The sequence below is a fragment of the Rhinatrema bivittatum genome, chromosome 6 (assembly GCF_901001135.1).
Source record: "Rhinatrema bivittatum chromosome 6, aRhiBiv1.1, whole genome shotgun sequence".
NCBI classification, from domain to species: domain Eukaryota; kingdom Metazoa; phylum Chordata; class Amphibia; order Gymnophiona; family Rhinatrematidae; genus Rhinatrema; species Rhinatrema bivittatum.
In genome coordinates, this window is record NC_042620.1 from 110,252,836 (window position 1) to 110,278,119 (window position 25,284).

At 44.6% G+C, this 25,284-nt stretch overlaps 1 protein-coding gene across 9 annotated transcripts in view; it reads right to left on the bottom strand.

The window, feature by feature from the left end:
• METTL8 (methyltransferase like 8) overlaps positions 1 to 25,284 on the bottom strand; it is a 128,483-nt gene that overhangs the window by 59,291 nt on the left and 43,908 nt on the right. For 8 of the 9 annotated variants that reach the window (XM_029605769.1, XM_029605766.1, XM_029605762.1 and 5 more), the window contains 3 exons: positions 8,089 to 8,180; positions 3,319 to 3,710; positions 2,761 to 2,810 (listed from right to left, as the gene is read on the bottom strand). In XM_029605769.1, coding sequence (XP_029461629.1) covers positions 2,761 to 2,810; positions 3,319 to 3,710; positions 8,089 to 8,180 — 534 coding nt within the window. The remainder of the gene's footprint in view (positions 1 to 2,760; positions 2,811 to 3,318; positions 3,711 to 8,088; positions 8,181 to 25,284) is intronic. The other variant, XM_029605763.1, reaches the window with a different exon arrangement.

The following is a 25,284-nucleotide window of genomic DNA, read 5'->3' on the forward strand; positions in this document are numbered from 1 at the left end:
GCTGATCCCCAGCCCCCAATGGTGGGTCAGATGGAAGAAAAAGACCTTCTCCAGCCGGAGGAGGTCTGGGCATCGAAGGTATTTATGCCGGCAGCGACGGCTTCGGGTGCAGCATCGGTGAAGGACGAAGGGGCACCAACGGCATTGGTGACCTCGGTGGATGCCTTGGTGGAAATGATCCAGAAGGCCCTGGAACCGGTTCCGGCATCGATGAACCTTCTTCATCCGAGGAGAGATGAATGTGCGTTGAGGGATCGAGCGGTATCGGTGCTTTCCCCGGTTACAATGGTAGAGCACCGATGAGGATGTCCAGCTTGTCAAGGAGCAGAACAAGCATCGGTGGCATCAGTTCTGGAGCCGGCATGGGAACCGGTATCTGTGTCGATGGCTTCGGAAGGCCCTGGATGGCCTGTACCACCGCCTCTTGCACCATCCGGTGCAATTCCTCAAGGAATGCTGGTGCGGCTAACACCAGGTCCGGAGTAGGAGGCATAGAGGGGATCGCCAGAGGGTCCCACTGGTCCCAGTGGAGTCTCGGCTGCCGCACCCACGGAAGGCGGGGAATGCCTCGGTGCACCCAGCTCAGAGGAGGTTGGGGGCTCCTCAGCTCGGGCTTTCTTCGGTGGTTCGAGAGGCTTAGAAGTTGAAGCCACTGGTGCATCTGGTGCTGACGGCATGGACTTGCGATGCCTATGTCTATGCTTCTCTCGGTGCTCGGCCTTACCTGTGTCCGGCACAGAGGACAGTGACGCAGTAGACTTCGATGTCGACCACGAAGTTATCTGTATCCGACCGATGACGGGACTTCACCAGTGACGACACAGATGACGCGAAAGCCTGGGATGGCGGGCGCTGCTTTGTGTCGAACAACAAAGCCATTTTTTCCAGCGAGCCCGGCGGCCCTTCGGCATCATTTGGGCACAGTTGGTACACGAGTCTACGTCGTGTGTCGGGCCCAGACAAAGTACACAGACCTGGTGGGGGTCTGTGATGGATATTGTCCTAAGGCAATCAGGGCACCGAAGAAAACCCGTCGCCATCGCTGCCATCGAAAATTTAGGCCGGTTGCGGTCGGTGCCTGTGAGGCCTATACCGATCCCCGATGGGAACCGACTGGAAAACGGGTAGAAACCTATCGTACGGACGCGGCTATCGACAGCAAAGAAGGGAGACCCGAAGGAGGTATAAACTTTTGCAATTGCAAAGAAATTCCTGAAGAAAAAAATTCCTGTCAGGAACTTGTGAGAGAGCTCCTAAGTCCGTGTGGCAAAAGCTACGTGGAAAAAAAAGAGACTAAGGGAAACCCCTGCTGGATGCAGGGTTGGTACCATGCTGGGCATGCTCAGTGATGCCAGTCAAAGTTCTAGAAACTTTGACAAAAGTGTTCTGTGATTGGGCTCCATCCTGATGATGTCACCCATATTTGAGGACTACCATTCTGCTTATCCTGTGAGAATATCTAATCCCTTCATGGTCCATCACCGACCATGTGGGAGCTATAATGGCAGATGCTGGTGAGCGAGGCAAATGCAGCAGAGATTTGGAAGGGGCTACAAAAGCATTCAGCATTTCTGATATATGCCTGTTCCCTGTCTGACCTCTCTTCTGGTTTCTGCTGCTTAATTTTTCAACCTCCAGACAGATGCTTACACTTAACTCTTGCCCTGACCCAGGCACTAAAGAAACTACTTATAAAAACCTGCACTAATGCCAGTGTGACTTTCTGCATTGCCCATGAATAGCTAATTGCCTCCTTTGCATGGCATTAGCATGGACTTGCGCTAAACCAGCCACGTTTTTTCAGTGGGTTTGTGCATGCGTTTTTTTCAGTACTAACCACATTATTACATATGCACATAAGATTAGAGCAGAAGACATGCATAATACTACACGCAAAAACCCACGCCAGGTCTACTGCAGCTTATTACATCGGTCCCTTAGGGTCCAAACACTTAATGATCCAGCCTAGAATTACAGATCAAGTAAAATAGGCCTTTAGTGAACTAGCCTTCTGCTGTCATGCCTAATTAATTTGTAATTCATTTATCCGTATTACTACATATACAAAATCTCTTTTCTATTTGCGTGACACATGCAGTTTACCAGGTCCAGCTGCAAGGTTTTGTGACCTACTCTGGGGCAAGAAAACTCTTTTGTAAGTTTGATGTAAACATCTGTTCCAGACAAGGTTCTTGTATGTATACAGATGTGTTCAGAAACTGTTTCCATCTGCAGTAGTAAACTATATGAAACCTTACTGGACAAAAGGGCTATAGATGTACCCTTTAGGGTGCAGTCATTTAAATTATTAATATTCCCCCACCTGCTACAGAAACTTGTAAACTACCTCCACACTCTTGCTAAAAAAATAGATAAATAAAAAGAGAAGTCATGGTCCAGTTAAATATTTTTGCTTGCAAAAGGAAGGGGTTAAATTTGACATGCAAACGATCAACTTCTATAGTGTAGGCTGTGCTGATTGCTTTGGTACTGACAATAGTAACTGATCACATAATCTGCCTAACTGTTCATGGCAGAGGAAGCACTACCAAAGGTAAGGGTAACCCTGTTCCTTCTGGTTGGTAACATTAGGGCATATGAAGGATGGTGTACTAGGTTTGTGTTTCCCACCATGACAGAGATCCACTATGTGCCAATAATCTAGTGAGGAAAGGTTTCTAGTGTAACTAAACATTAATATATCAGTCTGAAAATGAACATCTTTCTAAAGTGTATATTTTTTCTGCTTGGGCTACTTACTTAATTGCTTTCAAAATTGGAAAAACACTGTTTCCAGCACCACAGCCAACCTAGAATTATACATAACTAGCATTAGACCAAAACACACATTTCTAAAAATATTATATTGATTATTTAGTCATGAATATTTTGAAGCTCAATGCCATGTACACCAAAATTTAAAAAGGTATGAATTTCACAAAATGTCCTAAACTGAGCTTAAGCTACAACTTACAAAACAAATTAAAGAGCAACAGAAATGCAATACCTGGTGGAAGAAACCTTTCAGTTGCTGCTATGATGTAATTTATTGGGAGGGGGGGGGGAATTGTCTGGATTAGATTAATTTATTACTTGTTCCAATGTAATCATAATATTCAATAACTTTTCATTCAAGCACAATAGTCCTCATTTTCAACAATTTTTTTTGGCATAGGCACAGAAGAGGAAAACCTCTGTTAAAAAAAAAAAAAAAAGAGAGAGAGCCAACTGCTATAATAATCCTAGAATACTGTTGTGCTCTGTGATAAAGCTACTAATTATAGATCTTAATGACACACCAATAGCATAATACAGTACCTCAAATATTCTGAAAGTGGCATCACTGCCAGGAAAAGCTTCTGGCTGTACAATCTCTCTTCCATTTGTAATTCTCTGACTGGCAGCCAGTGTCTCTTTGTTATTTCTGCCTGCACAGCCTTGAAAAGAAGTCAAAGCACAAACAGAATGGTTCTCAAAATGACCTCTGATGCGTTCCACTATTCTAGATTGAAGCAGTGTTGAAGGTTTGCTTGTTGCATTCAGTTTTACATCCCAAGATGTTTCTTCATTTCTGTTTAATGAAACTGAATTTCTAGTTGGAATAATTTCCGGGAATTCCAGGATCAGCCAATTTCGATCTCTGAAAAAGTTATTTTTGTGTGTCTTGTAAAATTCATTCCAATATTTACTGGCTTCTTGGTCATATGTGGCTAAAAACAAAAATATGTTTGTTTTAGGAATGTAACATGACAAACCAGTTAAGAAAAAAACTGCAGGTTATGATTGGATAATGTCTCATTATATTCACTCTAACATACTATTAACCATGCACCCTGGAGCAATGGCTGACAAGGTACCAGTCACGCACAGCACAATAATTAAGAAGTTTTCTCTCCCATTGGAACTAATAGCAAGATTTTCTACAAACATTAAAGCAACACCCATAGCCAAATAATTTCCACGTAATCTACTTGACAGAATGAACAAAATTATTAAGATTCTCTCCTCCCCTCTTCTCTCTATACATAATACAATTGGAGGAGCCAGGTTTCCTTTTGTTAGTGTAATCACAGCAGTGGCCACAAGAGGGAAAGTATCCTTTTAGTGTGTGCTGTTTGCAAATAGTGTGCACTAAAGTGTTTTAGTGTGCACTATTTGTCTCACACAATGAGTACTTGGCAGAGATATTGGCTCATATGGCCAGGAGAAAGGGTTCAGCAACCGCAGTCCTAGAGATTCAGTCATTGGCCATGCTGACCACATGGCACAGCCTCAGAGGTACTGGGGGGATAGGTGGAGAGCACTGAGGTCAGGCTGGGCAGAGTAATGGGGAGACTGCTGGGATCAGAGTTGAGCTCTGGCAGGGAAAAAGGGCTGGGGGTGGGAAGAGAGGGGAAGAAGGCTGAAGTCAGGGTTGAGGGTAGAGAAGAGAGATTGTGCATGTGCATCCTTACATGAATATTCTACAGTATGTATTTTTGAGAACTAATCACCAAGAACCTATTTTCTACTGTTTCTTCTGTCAAGAAAGTTTATTAGCCAAATTCAAGAAACTCTCTGGCCACATACTGTAAAGCTTATAGAGAAAATATGGTTAAAAAACAAAGTAACAAGACTTACAGATAATCAGTTTCTATTGATCTAAGGGCCAGATTCAGGTTTCAGGCAAAAGCAGAGCACAACAAGCTGGAGAAGTGTTAATTTTTTAGCATAAGACAAAGCAGATGCATTTCAGTCTTGTTTCAGTATGTTTACCGATTCCTCCAGCAAGCTATTACAGTATAGTATCAGCTGTGGGTGTAGTCCCTGACTGAGTGGGAGGAGCTAACACTGTGACATCAGCATGGTATAAGCAGTGAGCATTTCAAAGACCAGTATATGCACTACACTACATATCAGGAATGGGTAAACTGCAGCCCATGAACCAAAACCAGCCCATTAGAATCTTATTGCAGACCGCCTACCTACAAGAAAGCCCCTGCCTCAAATGTCAGGAAATGTTTTGTGGTTAATTCTCAGCTATAATTTTGAACCAGTTCCATAATATAGGCATTAGTGGCACTATTTACCAGTGGGTTTGTGCATTCTAACGTGGCCGTACCCAACAAGTTTTGTGTGGGACAACAAACATCTGTAAGTTAACCACAGGAGTTCCCCAGGCTTCAGCACTTTGTCACACTTTTCAACATTTACTTATCTCTGCTCTCTAATATACTAAATGGTTTGGATGTTTCCTTCAAAACATATGCTTTCGACATCCAATTTTTCATTCCAGTCCATTCATCATGGAACTATACCTTGAGTTGCCATTATTGTTTGAATACAGTCAAACAATGGTTATTTGAGGTGTCATAGTGGATATCGTCAGTTCAGTGTGCCGTAGCAAACAATGTTGGGACTTATTAGAAAGAGAAAGGTGAATAAAACAGAAAACGTCATAATGCCTCTGTATCGCTCCATGGTGAGAACGCACCTTGAATACTGTGTACAATTCTGGTTGCCGTATCTCAAAAAAGATATAGTTGCGATGGAGAAGGTACAGAGAACGGCGACCAAAATGATAAAGGGAATGGAACAGCTCCCCTATGAGGAAAGGCTGAAGAGGTTAGGACTTTTCAGCTTGGAGAAGAGACGGCTGAGGGGGGATATGATAGAGGTGTTTAAAATCATGAGAGGTCTAGAATGGGTAGATGTGAATCGGTTTTTTACTCTTTCGGATAATAGAAAGACTAGGGAGCACTCCATAAAGTTAACATGTGGCACATTTAAAACTAATCGGAGAAAGTTCTTTTTCACTCAACGCACAATTAAACTCTGGAATTTGTTGCCAGAAGATGTGCTTAGTGCAGTTAGTATAGCTGTGTTTAAAAAAGGATTGGATAAGTTCTTGGAGGAGAAGTCCATTACCTGCTATTAATTAAGTTGACTTAGATAATAACCACCGCTATTACTAGCAACGGCAACATGGAATAGACTTAGTTTTTGGGTACTTGCCAGGTTCTTATGGCCTGGATTGGCCACTGTTGGAAACAGGATGCTGGGCTTGATGGACTCTTGGTCTGACCCAGTATGGCATGTTCTTATGTCTTCCAGCATTTTGGACACCATTTGAGTGGAATCAAGTTCAATCCCAAAAAACATATGATGGAGGGCCCCGTTGTGGGGCCCTCCATCTTCTCATGAGCCAAAGATACCCCAATTTCATTAGCTATTGCTTGGAATGCACTCAATAATCATTCACAAGTACCCTCAACCTGCAGGCCCTACAAATGAAAGTCATCTAGATAATGTATTATGTTTTTAGTTTTTGTTCTGAGCTCCACCACTCATTGCAGGAAGGAACTAAAAAGCTTGAAGTATGAGCAAGAGACTGAGCAGCTCATAGGCATGCATTTATCAAAGTAGAACTGACCGTTGAAGTGAAAACCTAACAATGGGAAACTAGACAGGTGAACAGGCAGAAGCCTGAACGCGAATTCAATGGCTGTTTTAGCCATTAAGGTTCCTTCTCTATTTCTTCCATCTTACTAAGAAGTAAGATGGGAGAATTAGAGTGTATAACAGGGAATGATGACACAGACTTAATTGGCATCTCAGAGACATGGTGGAAAGAGGATAACCAATGGGATAGTGCTATACCGGGGTACAAATTATATCGCAATGACAGAGAGAAGCATCTTGGTGGTGGGGTAGCGCTTTATGTCTGGTATGGCATACAGTCAAACAGGATAAAGATCCTATATGAGACTAAATGTACAATTCTTATGGGTAGAAATCCCTTGTCTGTTGGGGAAGAGAATAGTGATAGGAGTTTACTATCACTGACCAAAATGGTGAGACAGAGAGTGAAATGCTAAGACAAATTAGGGAAGCTAACCAAACTGGTAGTGCAGTAATAATGGGAGATTTCAATTACCAAACAAAACCAATGGGAACTACAAATTTATATCTTAATGAAGCCTAAATACCAAAATGAAGGTGTCAGCAAGCCAGATGTTGTATGTTTCAAAGGAAACCAACCAGTCTTCTCAATCATTCACCTTCATAAAAATCTTTATTATACTTTTTGAAGATTTTTTGAACAGTATAATAAAGTTTTCTCCTTCTTCCAGGGAGCTGTCATCATCATCTGAGGGATCAGGGTCCCTGTCAGGGAGATTCTTAGTAAGGCGAGGCATTCGAGTAAGGCCGGGAGGATTTTGTGCTTCCGGCATGGGTTGAGCCTGTATTGCAGCCGGGGCTGATTGCACCCGTTTAAAGGTTTGCAGCCCCTGGAAAAATTCCAACCAGGAGAAGGTCCCTGGGTCCATGTTAATCCCAGCTGGAGCTGGAGTAGGGGCCCCTGAGGTGCCTTCCTGTAGTGCAGGCATCTCAGAGTTGCCTAGGTCCAGTCCAGACCCGTCCTCAGGCAGTGAGGGGCCAGACTTTGATCCCCCCCCCCTTGGCTTCTTCACAAAGCTGACACAGGCAGGTCTCCAGTTCAGGCTGTGCAGCTCTTATGTGGCAGGCAATACAAAGAGAGTGTCTTCTGACCTCCTTGGAAGCCGGTGCCATTGAATCTATGCTTGGGCACACAAATTAGTTTCATCGCATGCGAGAATAGTGCGCGTCCGTAGTTATGCGCATGGTAAGGATTTGTGCGCGGCCGTAGATATACGTATGGAGTGCGCTCCGGTGTGCGCGCGACTAACTTGGAAATTTCTGACTTCATACTACACATGCTAGTCTTGCTTTGCCTGATGCAGATCAGTTTGATGAAGCTTTCACACTAGCACCACAGACTCATGAAAGTGTGAGGGTTGCAGATAGGAGTAGTGGCAGGTAATTTCTCACATCAAGTAACTGAGCAACTAAGACACTGGTACCATGTCCTTTGGTACTATTATGCCACGTATTTGTACAATGCTTTTGCACACATAATCAGTAATATTTTTATCCCGGAAAATGGATATATTAACTTAGAAACGGAGTTTTATACTATAAAAGTGCACATCTGCTGGCACTTAAAGAGTTTAAGATGTTCGTTTTAGGAGAAGCTAAAACTCAAATCTTCCACATTCAATGCAGCAGAGGAATTTTGGGTGTCACCTTGATCTTCCAGAAGAATTCTTACATCTGAGTTTTCTGCAGCTTTTTTTCTGGCTAATTCTTCTTCTTCCTGTGACCACTGCATATGGTCCCTGTAAAAAGATTTTAAAAATATTTTACATTTTATACAAACAGATCAAGGTAGGGTGGGTGAAATCATAATGGTATGTACAAATGCCTTGAATATTTTAGAAATGCATTCAACAGTATACACTGATGGGTTTGATGCCACTTTAAAGGATATTTCCTGAGGACAACAAAGACATACTGAGCTTGTAGCTTGTGACCTATCTAATGTTTGGGTACTTGCCAGGTACTTGTGACTTGGATTGACCACTGTTGGAAACAGAATACTGGGCTTGATGGACCCTTGGTCTGACCCAGTATGGCACATCGTATGTTCTTATGGTAATTTTCAGCAGTCTACGGAGGGCTGAAATCTGCAGGTATAAAGTACACACAGACTTTAGCCTGAATTTTTAAAGCAGACTTATGCACATATGTCCACTTTGAAAATTTGTGGGTTGTTCTTGTATACCCCTACACGTATGTGCAGGAACTTATACCTTCTCCTGAAACTAGACCAGTGATGGCTAACCTATGACACGCGTATCAGAGGTGACACGCCGAGACTTTTTGCTGACACGCGCAGTGTTTTGTGGACCATCGGGAATTTTTTTTTTTATCGGCTGCGCAGAGCCTTTTTTTTTAATCGGCTGCGCCGACCCTTTAAAACTAGTTTTTTATTATCCCCCCAATGCCCCCGGGCGCAGCAACAGGCAGATTGGCAAGGCCAAGAAAAAGATCGCGTTTAAACGCGCTGATGCTCCTCCTCCTTCCTGCCTGTGCGTCCCCGGAAGTAAACGTTGCCGGAGCCGCGTGGGCAGGAAGGAGGGGAAGCATCAGCGCGTGCAGAAGTGGAGCAGCACTTGCGTTTACGGGCCACCGCGAATCTCAAGTCGCAGCGGCCCGCGAAGAAGAAGAGGCCCGGTAGCAAGGCCACCGCAGAGCCCATCCTGCGGCGACCCGCGAAGAGGAGGCCCAGAGGTGAGAGAGAGGCTGAGGGTCTGTAGAGTGTGTGCGTGTATGAGATGAGTTGAGAGATTGTGTGTAAGAGTGAGGACCTCAATGTTTGCAGACAGCATTTGAGAGCCTCTGTGTGGGCGAGAGAGACAGCATGTGACAGTGAGAGCCTGTGCTTGAGCAAGACAGCATGTGGGAGTGAGAGACTGAGTGTATGAATGATTGTATGAGACACAGCATGTGACAGTGAGAGCCTGTGTGTGTGTGTGTGTGAGAGAGAGAGAAATGCATGTGAGAATGAGAACCTGTGTGTTTGAGGGAAGAAGATGGAGAGAAAAGAAACAGAAAAAAAGACAATATAAAAGGAATTGGCAAAAAAATAAGAAAGGGAAGGTGGGAAAAAATAAGAAAGGGAAGGTGGGAAAAAAAGCCTGTGACCAACCAATTAGAAAACGAAGATCAGACAGCAAAGGTAAAAAACAAAATAAATTACTTTTTAGTGATTGGCACATGTAATCTTTGGGAATGTGCAAGAATAGCACTTTCTCTATGCGGATCTCACAATGTACGAGATCAGCATGGAGAAAGTGGAAGCCCACGGGGCCTGCACAGGAGGCAGCAGAATGGGCTTCAGTGTCAGTAGCAGCAATCGGCACCTCCCCAATAGCCATGTGGCAGCAGTGACAGTGGCAGCAGTGGAATGAGAGAGGTTCTGAGGTTGCTGGCAAAAGAGAGGGGGGGTCTGCCTTTAGTGTGTGCATGTGTATGAATGGGAGACTGCCTGGGGGTGTATGTGTGTGAATGCATAGGTGCCTGCCTGGGTGTGTGTGTATGTGTGTGTGAGAATGAATTGGTGCCTGCCTGGAGGATGGAGCGGGAGTGGTGTGAGAATGACTGGGAGCCTGCCTGGGTGTGTGTGTTTGTGTATGTTAGGGAGCCAGTGAGTGTGAGAGCATGAGTGTGTATGAGAAAATCCAGGGGAGTAAGAGTTTGTGTGTGTGTGTGGGGGGGGGGGGGGTGGAGGGGGAGAGAGTGTTTTAATTGAAGATTTAGCCAATGAAATTCAGCAACAAAAAAGTCACTAAGCAGGTAAGGTAAAGAATTATTTGTTTTTGCTTTATTAATAAATACAGAACATATATTAAAATTATAACTTTTTGTTATTAATATTAGAGCTACAAATATCACAAAATTATGGATTTTTCTAGAAGTGACACACCACCCGAGTTATGCTCGTTTTTTTTATGAATTTTGACACACTGAGCGCAAAAGGTTGGCCATCACTGAACTAGACTGTACAGGCAATCTCAAAGACTGGAGAACCACCATTATATAAATTTTAGTTTGTTCAGCTTTTGAATGCTCTATTTAGCCTCTTCTACCACTGCAAATCAAAGTAAATTGAGGCATTACTGTGCTTATCCTGATCAGGATTTCATGGATGCATTACATGGAGACCTATATAGCATGGATTTAACATCAAATTATTGTAGAAATATTGATAAAAACAACCTGTGGCCATAATAAAAGTTACACATCTCCAAAAAATGGGTATGTATACATATAAACTATATATATATATATATATATATGGTGTGTGTATATATATATACACACACACACATATATATACACACACTACCATATAGGCCAAATTATAAGACAAACTAAAATATAAAATGATCCCTTTATAATCAGGCCAATAAGACTGGAGAAGTAGGCTTGTGGTTAGAGCAGTGGGCTGAGAACCAGTTGAGTCCAGGGTTCAAATTCCACTCCTGCTCCTGTGACCTTGGACAAGTCACTTCACTCTCCATTGCCTCACATACAAATAGATTGTAAGACCTCTGGGGACAGGGAAAATACTTTCTGTAGGTGAATGTATCTTGCTTTGAACTACCAATAAAAAAGCATGCGCTAAAAAAAACACAACAGCAGCATTAGTCCTGCAATATCCTCTAATTGTATGCTGTCCTTGTCATTATGGGGTGGATTTTTAAAAGGGTTATGCGCGTAACCATTTAAAACCCCTCCTGTGCGCGCCGAGCCTATTTTGCATAGGCCCAGCAACACACGTATGTCCCAGGGCTTGAAAAACAGGGCGGGGAATGGGCAGGGCAGAGCCGGAGCTTCCAGGCACAGCGGCCATTTGCCTCTGCCCAGGGTCACGGGCCGGCCATAGGCCGGTGTGTGCAACCTACACCTGCCCAGAGGTAGGTGCAACTTCTAAGTTAAAGGTAAGGGGGGGGGTTTAGGTAGGGCTGTGGGGTGGGGAAGGGAGGGGAGGGGAAGGGGGGGGGGGGCAGAAGGAAAGTTCCCTCCAAGGCCGCTGTGATATCGGAGCGGCCTCGGAAGGAACGGAGGAAGGCTACACGGCTCGGGACAAGGAACACAAGTGTGCACCCCCTTGCGCGCGCCAACCCCGGATTTTATAACATGCGTGTGGCTGCGCACGCATGTTATAAAATCAGGCGTAGCTTTTAATATCTGCCTCTATGAATTTATTGTTTGCTAATTTTATTATACATGGTCTGATTTTAACTGCTCTGAAATTCCCATAACTGACATGATATATTCATATTTAATAAACCTAAACAATTAAAAAAAAAAGGAATAGGAGATGGTGATAAGGAAATACCTACAGTACCTGAATGTAATCCACTTTGAAATATCACAAAAGGTGGAATATAAATAAAAAAGTGTTTATTACTAGATTATCCAGCCACTACCTCAATTGGGGCCTTATGCTAGTCTGCCATTGTAATGGTGGGATGGATTTCGCCAGGCAGATTCAGTAGCAGTCTTCAGCAGTGACAGAAAGGGAGAATGTTTTAAATCCTTCTAGGGTGGCAAAAATCCCTTGAGCCACTCCTGGCAATGACCATTTGTACGTGCACACGTAAACAGGAGCTATCACAGTAACGACGGCTGAAAAAGACCAAATAGTCCATCCATTCTTTCCAGCAAGTTTCAGAAGGTAGTAACTAGAGATGTGATTCGGCCGAACCTTTTGGTTCGGCCTTCGTTATCGGCGCCACCTTAAAAAATGGTGCGGGCCATCCATTGCTCCTACCATGTGACAGGGGTCGACCAATGACACTGGTAGCCCCTGTCACATGGTATGGGCAAAGAGCCACCTGCACCATTTTGATTAATGGCAGTCGATGGCCCGAGAGGGGGAGATTGTTCCTGGGACCCCACTGGAACACCAGGGACTTTCGGCAAGTCTTAGGGGTTCAGGTCAGTAGGGGTTTGCAATTAATTAAATTTGAAGGGTTAGGGTGGGTTTGGGGGTTTGGTTTGGTTTTTTGTTTTTTTTTTATGTGCCCTTTCTTCCCCCCACCCCCCCAAAAAAAACAAACCATTAAGAAAACCACATGAAATTTCATGGGTTTTCCTTTTGTTTTGTCAGCCCCCCGAAATGCAACGAAATAGGGAATAAAGACGATATTTCCTATTTCATTGCAAACAAATGCACATCCCTAGTAATAACTATCGCTCCATGCAGGTTACCCCTTTATCTCTGTTTAGGGTAGTAACTGCCGCACCATGCTGGTTACCCCCAAATCTTATATTAAGTGTAGTAATATTTACAATCAGACATGCTATCCTGAAAGGCCCACACTGAAGCGGTACTATTCTTATCTAATACCTGTAATCGCATATTACTCCTAACGTCCCCTACGTTCGAGGTATATCCAATTTCTTCCAGTTTAACTAGTTTCTTATTTCCACACAGTTACACCTACTGTTTACTATTTATTTATTCTTTTATTATTATTATTATTTATTGTTCTATGCATTCTGTTTACTGTTCTATGCATTCTGTTTACTGTTTATTGACTTCTGATTATTAATTATTGTTCTATGTACACCATATCTATGGTAATTCCCAATCTGGTTATATGTAAACCGAAGCGATATGTACCAGTACATGATCTTCGGTATATAAAAGTCTTTAAATAAATATAAATAAATGCTGCTTGATCAGGCTTTGCTTCTGGTCTTGGCTAAGGCAGCAGTCCTGTGCTTTTTCCCTGATGTCTGTGTATCAGTAGCCCAGACCGTAGAACTCGGGGCCCACTGTTAACTGCTGTCTGAATCCAATTCCCCTCCCCAACACCGTTGAAGTGAAGAGCGACGTTGCAGTTGCACCAAAAGTATCAAAGTTAATCATTTAATGGTAGTAATCCCATGCCTTCGGATTAAGGGTAGCAACTGCTGCTTCATGCCGGTTACATCTCATGCACCCTTTTCTTCATTTCCAACCTCTAGCCTTTAGGGATCCATAGTGTTTCTCCAAGGACAAGCAGGATGGTAGTCCTCACACATATGTGACATCATCAGATGGAGCCCCGACACGGAAAACCTATGTCAAAATTTCTAGAACTTTGACTTGCCACACTGAGCATGCCCTATAACACACATCCACATTGGGTCCCTCTTCAGTCTCTCTTTTTCCACGGAGCAGCAGCATCGAGGTTGGTGAGCTCACATTCGGCCTTTTTGAAAAACTTTCCATTTTTTGTTTATTGCAATTTTTTTCGCCTGCATTCAACACCAGGCCCCTCTTGGTCCTCCCTGTAGTGTTCCTAATCAGGGCTTCAGACCCAAATGGTCCCTGGACTAGGGGGCTGCAAATTGGATATTTTGCCTCTGGGGGAGCCCAGACATGGATTTCTTCATATCTCCTTGCAACAGGAAAGTGCCTTGGTTTTGCTCCCTGTACAGGACAGTTGGCAAACCAGCCTCGGACACCCTTGCCCGACACTGGGGCAAAAGTCTTCTATACACATATCCTCCAATTCCCTTAGTAGCGAAGACTCTCTTGAATTACACGAGGACAAGGGAACTATGATCCTCATAGCCCTTATTGACCAAGACAGGTCTGGTTTCCACTCCTAAAGGAGCTGTCCATCGGAGAATGATCAATCTGGGGATCTCCCCAGATCTCATCACGCAAGATCAAGGAAGGTTGAGACATCCCAACCTCCAGGCCCTGCTGCTCACAGCTTGGATGTTGTGAGGTTAGTCCTATCTTTCAGAAGATGTCTCTCAGGTCCTAGTGGCTTCTAGAAAGCCTTCCATTAGAAAGTCCTATGGTCTGAAGTGGAGGAGGTTTTACATGTGGTGAGAGCAGAAGGCCCTAAATCCGTTTTCCTCCCCCACACAAAAACTGCTTGATTACCTTCTACACCTATCAGAAGCTAGCTTGAAAACCAACTCCATTAGAGTTCATCTGAGTGAAGCTGGTGCATATCAACATGATGTAGATGGTACGCCCATCTCTGTATAGCCTATAGGTGTACGTTTTACACAGGATCTGCTTCAATTGAAGCATCCCCTAAGGCCTCCCCCTGTGTTTTGGGACCTTAATGTGGTGTTAGCTCAGCTGATGAAAGCTTCTTTTGAGCCAATGCGCACCTGTGACGTGAAGTACCTATCCCGGAAGGTCATATTTTTTTAGTGGTGGTCACCTCAGTGCGCAGGGTCAGCGAGCTCCAGGCCTTAGTGACTTATTCACCTTACACTAAGTTTTATCATGACAGGGTGGTCTTGCATATGCACCCTAAGTTCTTTCCTATGATGGTGACAGACTTCCATCTTAACCAGTTCATCATCCTACCAACATTCTTTCCCAGGTCCCATCTGCACCAAGATGATCGAGCCTTGCACAATTTGGACTGCAAGCAAGCTTTAGCCTTCTATCTGGAGCGGACTAAAGTCCATAGACAGTCCACCTAACTTTTTGTTTCTTTTGATAGAAATAGGTTGGGCATTGCCGTTGCCAAACAGACACTATCAAATTGGCTAGCAGACTGCATCTCCTTCTGTTATGCCCAGACGGGATTGTATCTTGGGGGCCATATCAAGGCTCATTCTATCCGAGCCATGGCAGTGTCAGTGGCCCACTTGTGAGCAGTTCCTGTTGAGGAGATCTGCAAGGAAACTTTGATAAAATGAGAAAAATAGTTCGAAAAAAACCTGAAAGGTGCAGCTGCAAAAATTAAGAGAGTACAACAGGCATGGACATTGTTAAAAATGCCATCTTAGAAGAACAGTCCAGTTGTATTCAATACATTAAGAAAGATGGAAGGAAGGCCAAATGATTGCTGATTGGTTAAAAGATGAGGTTAAAGAGGCTATGTTAGCCAAAGATCTTCCTTCAAAAATTGGAAGAAGGATCAATCTGACAAAAATAGGTAAAAGTAAAAGCATTGGCAAGTTAAATGTAAAACACTGATAACAAAGGCTAAAAGAGAATTTGAAAAGAAGTCGGCCATACAGGCAAAAACTCATAATAAAACTTTTTAAAATATGGTTCATTCCAGAACTCAAAAGCCTAAAAACTACCCTAAGGCAAAAGGAGAGACAATGGCGCAAAGACCAGACCCCTCGAAACTCCGCCATTTTCAAATCTGCTCTCCACAGCTACAGAATCTCCACCCAAAAACATAAACGAGATTATTATGCCAAAAAAATCCATGATTTCAGATTCAACCCCAAAACACTCTTTTCCTATGTCTCAAGTCTCACCACTCCCATCCCTCCTACCACACTTGACTATGAGGCCTCCGCCAAATGCGAGGAACTAGCCAAATACTTCTACAACAAAATTGCTTCCCTCCTAATGAGATTCCCCCCATCTCCGAACAGTCCCGTACCCACCCTACCTGCTCCTCCCACCCCCTGCCAACCTTCATTGCCAGCTCTCCACTTTACCTCCACCGTAGAAATCCAAGCTATCCTCAAAAAGCTCAAACCCTCCTCCCATCCTGAAGACCTTATACCCTCAAAAGCACTACTAGCCGTTCCTGACGCTATAGTCAAAGCCATTGCAGACATCATTAACTGCTCTATTGCACATGGGTCCGTCCCAGATGCACTCAAGCACGCAGCAGTCAGACCCCTCCTCAAGAAACCCTCACTTGACCCTAAAGACCCCTCCAACTTCCGCCCAATCTCCAACCTCCCCTTCATTGCCAAACTACTGGAAAGAGTGGTCAATTCACAACTCATGATTTATCTCGATGACCATCTGATCCTTCACCCATCACAATTTGGATTCCAAAAACACTTTAACACTGAATCTTTACTTCTATCCCTTTCTGACCATCTCCTCCGAGGCATGGGTCAAGGCCACAGCTACCTCCTTGCCCTCCTCGACATTTCTTCAGCCTTCGACACCATTAGCCACCATCATCTTCTAACCCGTCTAGAAAACATTGGCATCACAGGTCTGGCTCTTTCCTGGTTCAAATCCTTCCTCTCTAACAGAAAGTTCTCCGTTAAAATTGGGAACTCCACATCGACCCCTCAACCCCTCCAGCAGGGAGTCCCCCAAGGCTCCTCACTTTCTCCCACCCTCTTCAACATTTACATCACTCCCCTATGCCACCTCCTCTCTGACCTTAAACTTAGGTTCTACCTCTACGCCGATGACGTGCAGATCATCATCCCCATACAGAACTCTCTCGCAGACGCCCTAGAACATTGGGAGAAATGCCTCACGGCCATTAACTCTCTCATTACTAATCTCCATCTTGCCATCAACACGAACAAAACTAGCTGCTACTCATCTCCCCCCACTCATCCGCTTCCCCTCCCCTGCTTAATACTACTAAACTCAACCCCCCTCCAACACAGCCCTTTGTTAAGGACCTTGGAGTTATCCTAGACCATCAACTAAGTATGAAGAACTACGTAAACTCCATACTTAAAGCCTGCTTTTTCAAACTCAATGTGCTCAAAAAACTTAGACCTCTCCTACACACCCATGATTTCCGTACAGTTATCCAAGCCACCATCACATCCAAATTAGACTACTGCAATGCTTTACTTATTGGACTCCCCTACTCTACCATCAAACCTCTACAAATGCTACAACATGCTGCAGCGAGACTCATTGCGAACACCCGCAAATATGATCACATCACCCCCATCCTCAGAGACCTACACTGGCTCCCCATAACATCACGCATTATCTACAAAACACTCACCATAATTCATAAAGCAATCCACACGCACAACTCTAACTGGTTAGACCTCCCTTTTACAACTCTTAAGTCCAGCCGACCCACCAGAACGGCAAAATCTGGCACCCTTCTTGTGCCCCCCTTGAAGATTGCCCATCTCTCCTCCACATGCAACCGTGCGCTCTCGATTGCAGGTCCCACTCACTGGAACACACTACCGCCGGACATACGCCTCGAACCGTGTATGAACAATTTCAAGAAGAAATTGAAAACATGGTTGTTCATCCAAGCTTACCCAGAATAAAAAGTCATCAATCCGTGCCAAAGTAGATCACAATAGGCCTACCCCGTTTCTTCTCATATTGAGGAACTATGTTTTTGTTATACTCCATCTCCTCTCCTCGAGGAACCTTGTTTTGGTTACCCTGTCTTTCTTAGCTGCCTGTCGTTACCCCTTCTCCCAGTTGAATTTCCCTGTTAAAATGTAATTTTCCAAACCTAACTTGTTTTATTGTAAACCGACATGATGTCCACAACGAATGCCGGTATATAAAAATGTTTAAATAAATAAATAAATATCTGAAGCAGGAAGCCTGTGAGGGAGTCAGTTGGACCGTTTGATGATTGAGGGGTTAAAGGGGCACTTAGGGAAGATAAGGCCATCACAGAAAGACTAAATGAATTATTTGCTTTGGTGTTTACTGAGGATGGTGGGGAGATACTTGTTCCAGAGATGGTTTTCAAGGGTGATGATTCAGATGAACTGACCCAAATCACTGTGAACCTGAAAGATGTAGTAGGCCAGATTGAGAAACAGGAAAGTAGTAAATCACCTGGATGGGATGGTACACATCCCATGGTTCTGAAAGAACTAAAAAATGAAATTTCAGACCTATTACAAGTAATTTGTAATCTATCATTAAAATTATCCATTGTACCTGAAGAGTGGAAGATGGCCAATATAACCCCAATATATAAAATGGGCTCCAGAGGTGATCCTGCAAACTATTGACCTATGAGCCCGACTTCAGTCTCAAGAAAAATCATGGAAACTATTATAAAGAATAAAATCACAAAACATATAGATAGACATGATTTAATGGGACACAGCTAGCATGGATTTACCCAAAGGAAATCTTGCCTCACAAATCTGCTACATTTTTTGAAGGGGTGAATAAGCATGTGGATAAAGGTGAGCTGGTAGATGTGGTGTATTTGGATTTTCAAAAGGCATTTGACAAAGTCTCAACACTATAGCGGGATTTTGAAAATTTCTACAATATATGCCATTGAATTGTCCATAGGATATACTCGAATAAGTGCATTTTGCTCAAGTAAATGGCTTTTGAAAATTGTTATGATATTATGTTACTTTATGTGCATAAATCCTTTGAAAATTACCTCCTAAGTGTGAGAGTTTGGAACAGAAGTGGCCCTGAAAGATACAAATTATTTTATTGCCCCATTGATGTTAAGTCATCACCCAGAGATGAGGTTATACATATTTATTTATTTATTTAGGATTCAGATGTTTGGGCATTTTTAAATATGTAAAGAATTATGACTCAGAAGATGCCAACATGGACACAGCTCTCAGTTCTGTAAAGATTTTGAGAATGCATGGGAATTTCCGCATGTACATGCTGCCTTATGAGCCACGCAGTCTCTTCCAGAGTTTAAGCTTTAGTGAGTGAGTCAACTCTCCAAGATGGCAGGTGGGTATTAAGTTTAAGTATGGCTAATTCATCCTTCTCTCTAGGGAGAACTCTGCTTTCTCTTTTGATAAGCAGGTATGAATTAGTCATGATGCATGGGGATTCCTAAGCTGAGAGCTGCATTGCAGAGCAAGTACTGAAACAGACAGCCTGGACCCCACCAGGGCAGACTGAACTACTGGGTGAACTGGACTGTTTGCTAAAGCTGTCTCTTCGGGATATGTTTCCAGAGAGTAGTGGGGCATGAAGGCATGAATAGACAACCAAGCAGCAGCTTTGCAAATGTCTTCATTAGATGAACAACTGAAGTTGCAGGCTCTCATTTGATGAACCTCAACAGACTCTATAATCTGTAAGCCAGCCAGTACACAGAAGTATGTTAGCCTTATATTTATTTATTTTTATTTATAGATCATCCTTCTGATAAACATAGCGGTTCACAAGAAATACATACACAATTAAAAAACACTACAATATACACATACTTAAAACAGACAATTGCTCAATATTACACTCCCCTTGATCTTAAGGACTTATGTATATATACATACCAGCTTTCTCCCTCCTATCTGTTAGAATGCTTAATCATTCTCAAAGACAATTTTAAAAAGCTATGTTTTTAACTTTTTCTTGAACAATTTGAAATTCTTCTGTGACTGCAAGGCTTCCAGCATTGTGTTCCATAGCTTTAGGTTGGCAATAGAGAAGGCAACTGCCCTTCCCAACCTATTGGGATCAAAGGATACAAACAGTTGAGATGCTTGATGGTGAGGTTGAGACCTCTTTAGGTAACAGGCCAGAGTTTTCTTACAGTTCAAGAAATGAAGAGTCCATTCTTCTTTATGCACATGTGGTCTTGGAAATAATGTAGTTAGCACAAGAATTTCACAAGGAACTTGTGATGAGTTTGTAGAACCACCTTCAAGAAGCATTTGAAATCATTCTTGTTTAGACGGCATATGAAAAATTTAATTAGCATCACAGCAGCCTCTTTCTTTCTAACTCTGAATTGATTTTATATTGTTGTGTTGTTTTGACTGGTTATTTTATGAATGTTTTCATTAGTACACCGCCTTGACCTTCATATATAGTGGTTTATAAGTGCGTTCATAAATGAGATAAAACCACCCTATTGTGAAAATTTGCAGGTAAGATCAATATGAAACCAGAACCTTTAGTTTTCATATCCTTCATGCCAAAGTGACAGCTATGAAAAACAACACTTTCCATGTGAGAAATGTCATGTCTCTGACTTGGTTCAAAAGGAGGTTGTAAGATATGTGGATACTTGTTGCTGTGGTGAGGTTTTCTGAAGGTACAAGGAAAGCCCTGTAGGTCCTCATCACCTGTGGCGGGCCCTAGGCAAGTTTGAGACTAGTCAGAAACTTCACCTATACCAGTCCCTTTCCCCTTGGGTTGATCCCTCAGGTTCCAGTAGGTTTTAGGAGTGAGTCTCTTAGGAGTTGATAAGAGCATAGGACCCAGTTGAAGCTAGGGATGGAAGTAGGCAACAGTCAAAATGTTCAAGGACCAGGCTAAGGTAAGTGGCAGGCAGCAGGCAAGGATGGTCAGAGTTCAGGCCAGGGTCAAATCTGGCAATCAGTCCAAGGGCAGGCATGGGAGACACTGAGAAGGACGAAGACAGCAGGGCTGGAAAGAAGAGGCAGGCTGGGCAGGAGAGATTCAGGATCAGGAGCGCAAGGCAAGCAATAAACCACTCTACACAGGATGCAGGCGACCCATTGCTGAGGGAGAGATTGAATGTCCTGGAAAACCCTTTATAGGGCTGGGAGGGTGATGTCATCAGTGGGTGCTGCAGGCACTTTCCCGCCACAGGCCCTTTCAGAGTGACCAAGTCCGGTGCATGCATGCCTAAGGGCGTGTTGGGAGAAAGCAGGAGCAGTGGCGTCCTGCCGTGAAGTGTTCCAACAGTGGCGTATTGCCGCATGGGAGAGGGGCCAGCTCACTGGCGGCGGCAAGTGCTGCGGCTCACGGCTAGGCCCCACAAGCTGCAAAACATAACAGTACCCTCCCTCTTAAGCCCACTCCTCAAGATCCAAGGTTTCGGCTTGGAAGGAAATTGACGGTGAAATTCTTTCAGCAGAAGAGGTGCCTTGAAACTACCTACTGGCTCCCAGGAATTCTCCTCTGGTCCACAATGCTTCCAGGCAATGAGATATTCCAATCTGTTGGGTTGTTTGCATGAGTCCAAAATTTCCTGTACCTCGTATTGCGAATCTTCTTCAGCAGAGATTGCTGTGGGCTTGGGAGGTTGTCGAGAAGGGCAAGAAAGTACTAATGACTTCAAGAGAGATACATTCAAGACATTGTGAATTTTCAAAGTAAAGGGAAGTTTCAGTTGAAACGTCACTGGCCCATTTTTCATAGAATGGGAAAGGGACCTATGAAGTGAGCTGCCAGGCGGAGAGAAGGGATGCATAGTAGCAGATGTTGTGTGCTTAGTCACACTAGGTCTCCTACTTTGAATTTGAGGTGCTGGTTGACGTTGGGTGTCTGCATGCATCTTGGCCTGGTGGCAACCTAGAATATCAATTGGTTTGTCTGTATCCAGAGGTCCTCAAGTACTTTGGCAGTTAGGTGGGATGTGGGGTAGGCCACGGTGAGAGGCAGGGGTAGAGGCACCCGTGTATGTTTACCATAGACTATTTGGAACCAGTGGTACTACTCACATGCAGGCCGATACAGTAAGGACGCGGTAGAAAAAGTGCGGCAGTGCTGGGCGCCCACTTGTTTGCCGCGCACACAGTTCGGATCACATACCGCTCGATACAGTATTTAAATGGCATGCAAATGCAAGCCGCGTTCAAAGCGCGTCCAAGAAGCATCCATGAAGCGCAATCCATTTTACTGTATAGAGCGCTATACAGCGCCTATACAGTATCCTGGGTGTGCTGGTACCTGTCATTTCAAATGTCATTTCAAATGACATTTGAAATGAAGGTACCAGGAAGAACAGTATTCTGAAAAATAACTTTCAAAGCCAGGGTGGTGGAGCATTGTTGTGCTTGATAAAACCTGCACTCAACAGGATCGGGCAAACTTTCCCCCAGCCCCCACTCACCTGCCCTGGCCGCATCCATGGATGCCGGTCTCCGGAGCAGCCCCAGTCCTCTCTCCCCTCCTCCCGGGGCAGCCGGCGGCAAGAGCGGCTTCAGCAGCCTGGGGCGGATCGGGCGCCTGCCATGTGAGGTGGCTTCCAGCAGCCCTCGCCGGCGATAGTGAATGAGCGCATGCCGTGACCTCGGACGTCCAGCCAGGCACTCAGGTCACGGCGTGCATTCATGCACCCTCGCCGGCGGGGGCTGCTGGAAGCCGCCTCGCATGGGGAGCGCCCGATCCGCCTCGGGCTGCTGAAGCCACTCTCGCTCTCGCCGCCGGCTGCCCCCGGGAGGAGGTGAGAGAGGACTGGGGCTGCTCCGGAGACCGGCACCCATGGACGCGCCCAGGGCAGGTGAGCGGGGGCTGGGGGAAAGTTTGCCCAATCCTGGCTCCTCTAAAGGTCTTGTCCCGGGGGGTGAGGGGGTCATTTGCCTGTGAAATTTCGTCTCTCTGATCTGACGCTCCACACTAACGCAGGGGTAAGGGTAGGCGGTAAATTAGCAGGTTAAACGCGCAGCAAAACTGCAGGTTAAAAAGGAGATAATTGGGGCGCATGTTACTGTATGGGAGGGAATAGCTAATCCGATCGTTTACATATCATATACATGCTGCGGGCGGAAAGGGTTACCCGTTGAATTAAAGAAGCGGTAAGGATGGGCTAAAAGGGATAGTGAATCGCGGGTTGGACTTACGCGGCCAAATTGTGGGTACAAAGTGGGTTAGAAGCAGGGTAACCGCGGCCACGCTTTACTGTATCGGCCTGATGGTGAGAACTCTACCCACGGTAGAAGAGTGGCCCAGTCATCTTGCCTCTTGTTAATGTACAATTGAAAGAAGGTTTTGAGGACTTGGTTGATTCTCGCCATCGGCCCGTTACCCTGCGGACGGTAGGCTATAAAGAAGTCTAAGGTGATACCAAATTGTTGGTAGAGGCCCTTCCAGTAGCAAGACATTAATTGGAAGCCCCTGTCAGATAGAATATGAAAGGGTAATCTGAAGACATGCTGGACGAATAGGTGGGCCAACTCAGGAGCCAAAGGTAGTCCAGAGAGAGGTACAAAATGTGCTATCTTAGAAAATATATCAACTGCAACCCATATTGCAATAGAGCTGTGTGAGAGAGGGAGATCCACAATGAAGTCTGTGGATATGTGGGTCCAGGGTTCCCTGGGGGTGGGCAATGGCTGTAACAGCCCCCAGGGTCAGGCATGAACGGGCTTATACTGCACTCAAGTAAGGCAGGAATCCTCATAGTTTTTCACATCCTTCCTTATTTGGGGCCCACCAATAGTGGCGCTGAAGGAGGTCAAGAGTTCGGGATATTTCGGGATGTCCTGCCACATGAGAGTCATGTGCCCACTTTAACATTCTTTCACAGAGTCTCTTGGGCACAATTGTTTTCCCAGGGGGAAAAGAAGTAGTAGATCAATGATTCTTGCAGGATCGATGATATGTTGGGGGTTTTTCATTACATCTTCCATTAGAAAGGTGTTTCCGCCCATTCATTCTTCGCTGCTGGTCGGTAGTGGAGCTCAAAGTCAAACAAGTAAAAGAAGAGGGACCAGCTGGCCTGCCTGGGGTTGAGCTTGCTGAAGGCACTCCAGGTTCTTATGGTCCATGCAGATTGTGATCTGATGCTTGGCACCCTCTAAGAGGTGTTACCATTCTTCTAATGCCAATTTTATTGCCAGGAGTTCATTATCTCCAATCATGTAGATTCTTTCAGCTGGGGAAAACTTCCTGGAGAAGAAAGAGCATGGCAAAAGGGTCCCTTTGGCATTATGTTGACCGAAGACAGCCCCTAGCCTAAGTATAGAGGCAATACCTCCAAGATGAAGGGACAGTCAGGGTCCAGATGCTGTAGGCAAGGACTTTGAGAGAAGGCATGTTTCAGTGCCTGGTAGGCATCAATGGCTTCCTGAGGTCAATTCCGGGTGTCCGCATCTTTTCGGGACATGGTTGTAAGCAGAGCTGCAAGGGTGGAACAGCCAGGAATGAATTGACTGTAGTAGTTGGCAAATCCTAGGAACAGTTGTAAGGCCCAAAAGGCTGACCGGCTGAGGCCAATCCAGGATGTCTTTCTGCTTTGCCAGGTCCATCAGGAACCCAATGCATGTAGCCCAGGAAGGGAAGTTGCTTGTTTGAAGAGGCATTTCTAGAGTTTTGCATAGAGGTGGTGATCCCATAGTCACTGAAGTATTTGCTTCACATGTTCTCGGTGAGATGTCAGGGGTTGCGAATAGATGAGGTTATCATCCATGTAAACCACGAAGTAGAAATGAAGGAGTCTCTGAAGATTTAGTTTACCATGTTTTGAAACATGGCTGGGGCATTGAAGAGTTCAAAGGGCATAAGGAGGTATTCGTAGTATCCGTCACAAGCAGGGGCGGTTTCTCGCTGACGACCGGCCCATGGATTCGCCGCCCAGGCTGGCCCAGGAGATACCATGTAGTCTGCCGAGCGCGGCTCTGTCACAGACGCGCTCGATAGACCACGTGACTAGAGCGACTGTCCCACCGGGGGATGCCTGATCCCCCGATAGGGCAATCTGCCCTGGTCACAAGTATTGAAGGCTGTTTTCCACTCATCTCCATGTTTGATACGAATGAGATTATAGGCTCCTCTTATCTCTAGCTTGGTGAAGATTTTAGCATCCTGCAGGCAATCGAATAGCACTGAGATGAGGGCCAATGGGTAACTTTTTCTCTGTGGTGGCATTAAGGCCGCCGTAGTCAATGCAGGTCGGAGAGTCCTATCTTTCTTGGCTACAAAGAAGCCCGCTCCTGCGGGAGAAGAGGTTTTTCTTAATGTATTTACTCATGGCCTTGGTTTTTGGTGGGGACAATAGATAGACCCTTCCTCATGGGGGCAGCTTATCAGGGAAGAGCTAGATACCACAATCAAGTGCAAGGTGATGCATATAGGGAAAAATAACCCATGCTATAGTTACACAATGTTAGGTTCCATATTAGGTGCTACTACACAAGAAAGAGATCTAGGCGTCATAGTGGATAACACATTGAAATTTTCGGTTCAGTGTGCTGCGGCAGTCAAAAAAGCAAACAGAACGTTGGGAATTATTAGAAAGGGAATGGTGAATAAAGCGGAAAATGTCATAATGCCTCTGTATCACTCCATGGTGAGACCACACCTTGAATACTGTTTACAATTCTGGTCGCCGCATCACAAAAAAGATATAATTGCGATGGAGAAGGTATAGAGAAGGGCGACCAAAATGATAAAGGGAATGCAACAGCTCCCCTATGAGGAAAGACTAAAGAGGTTAGGACTTTTCAGCTTGGAGAAGAGACAGCTGAGGTGGGATATGATAGAGGTGTTTAAAATCATGAGAGGTCTAGAAC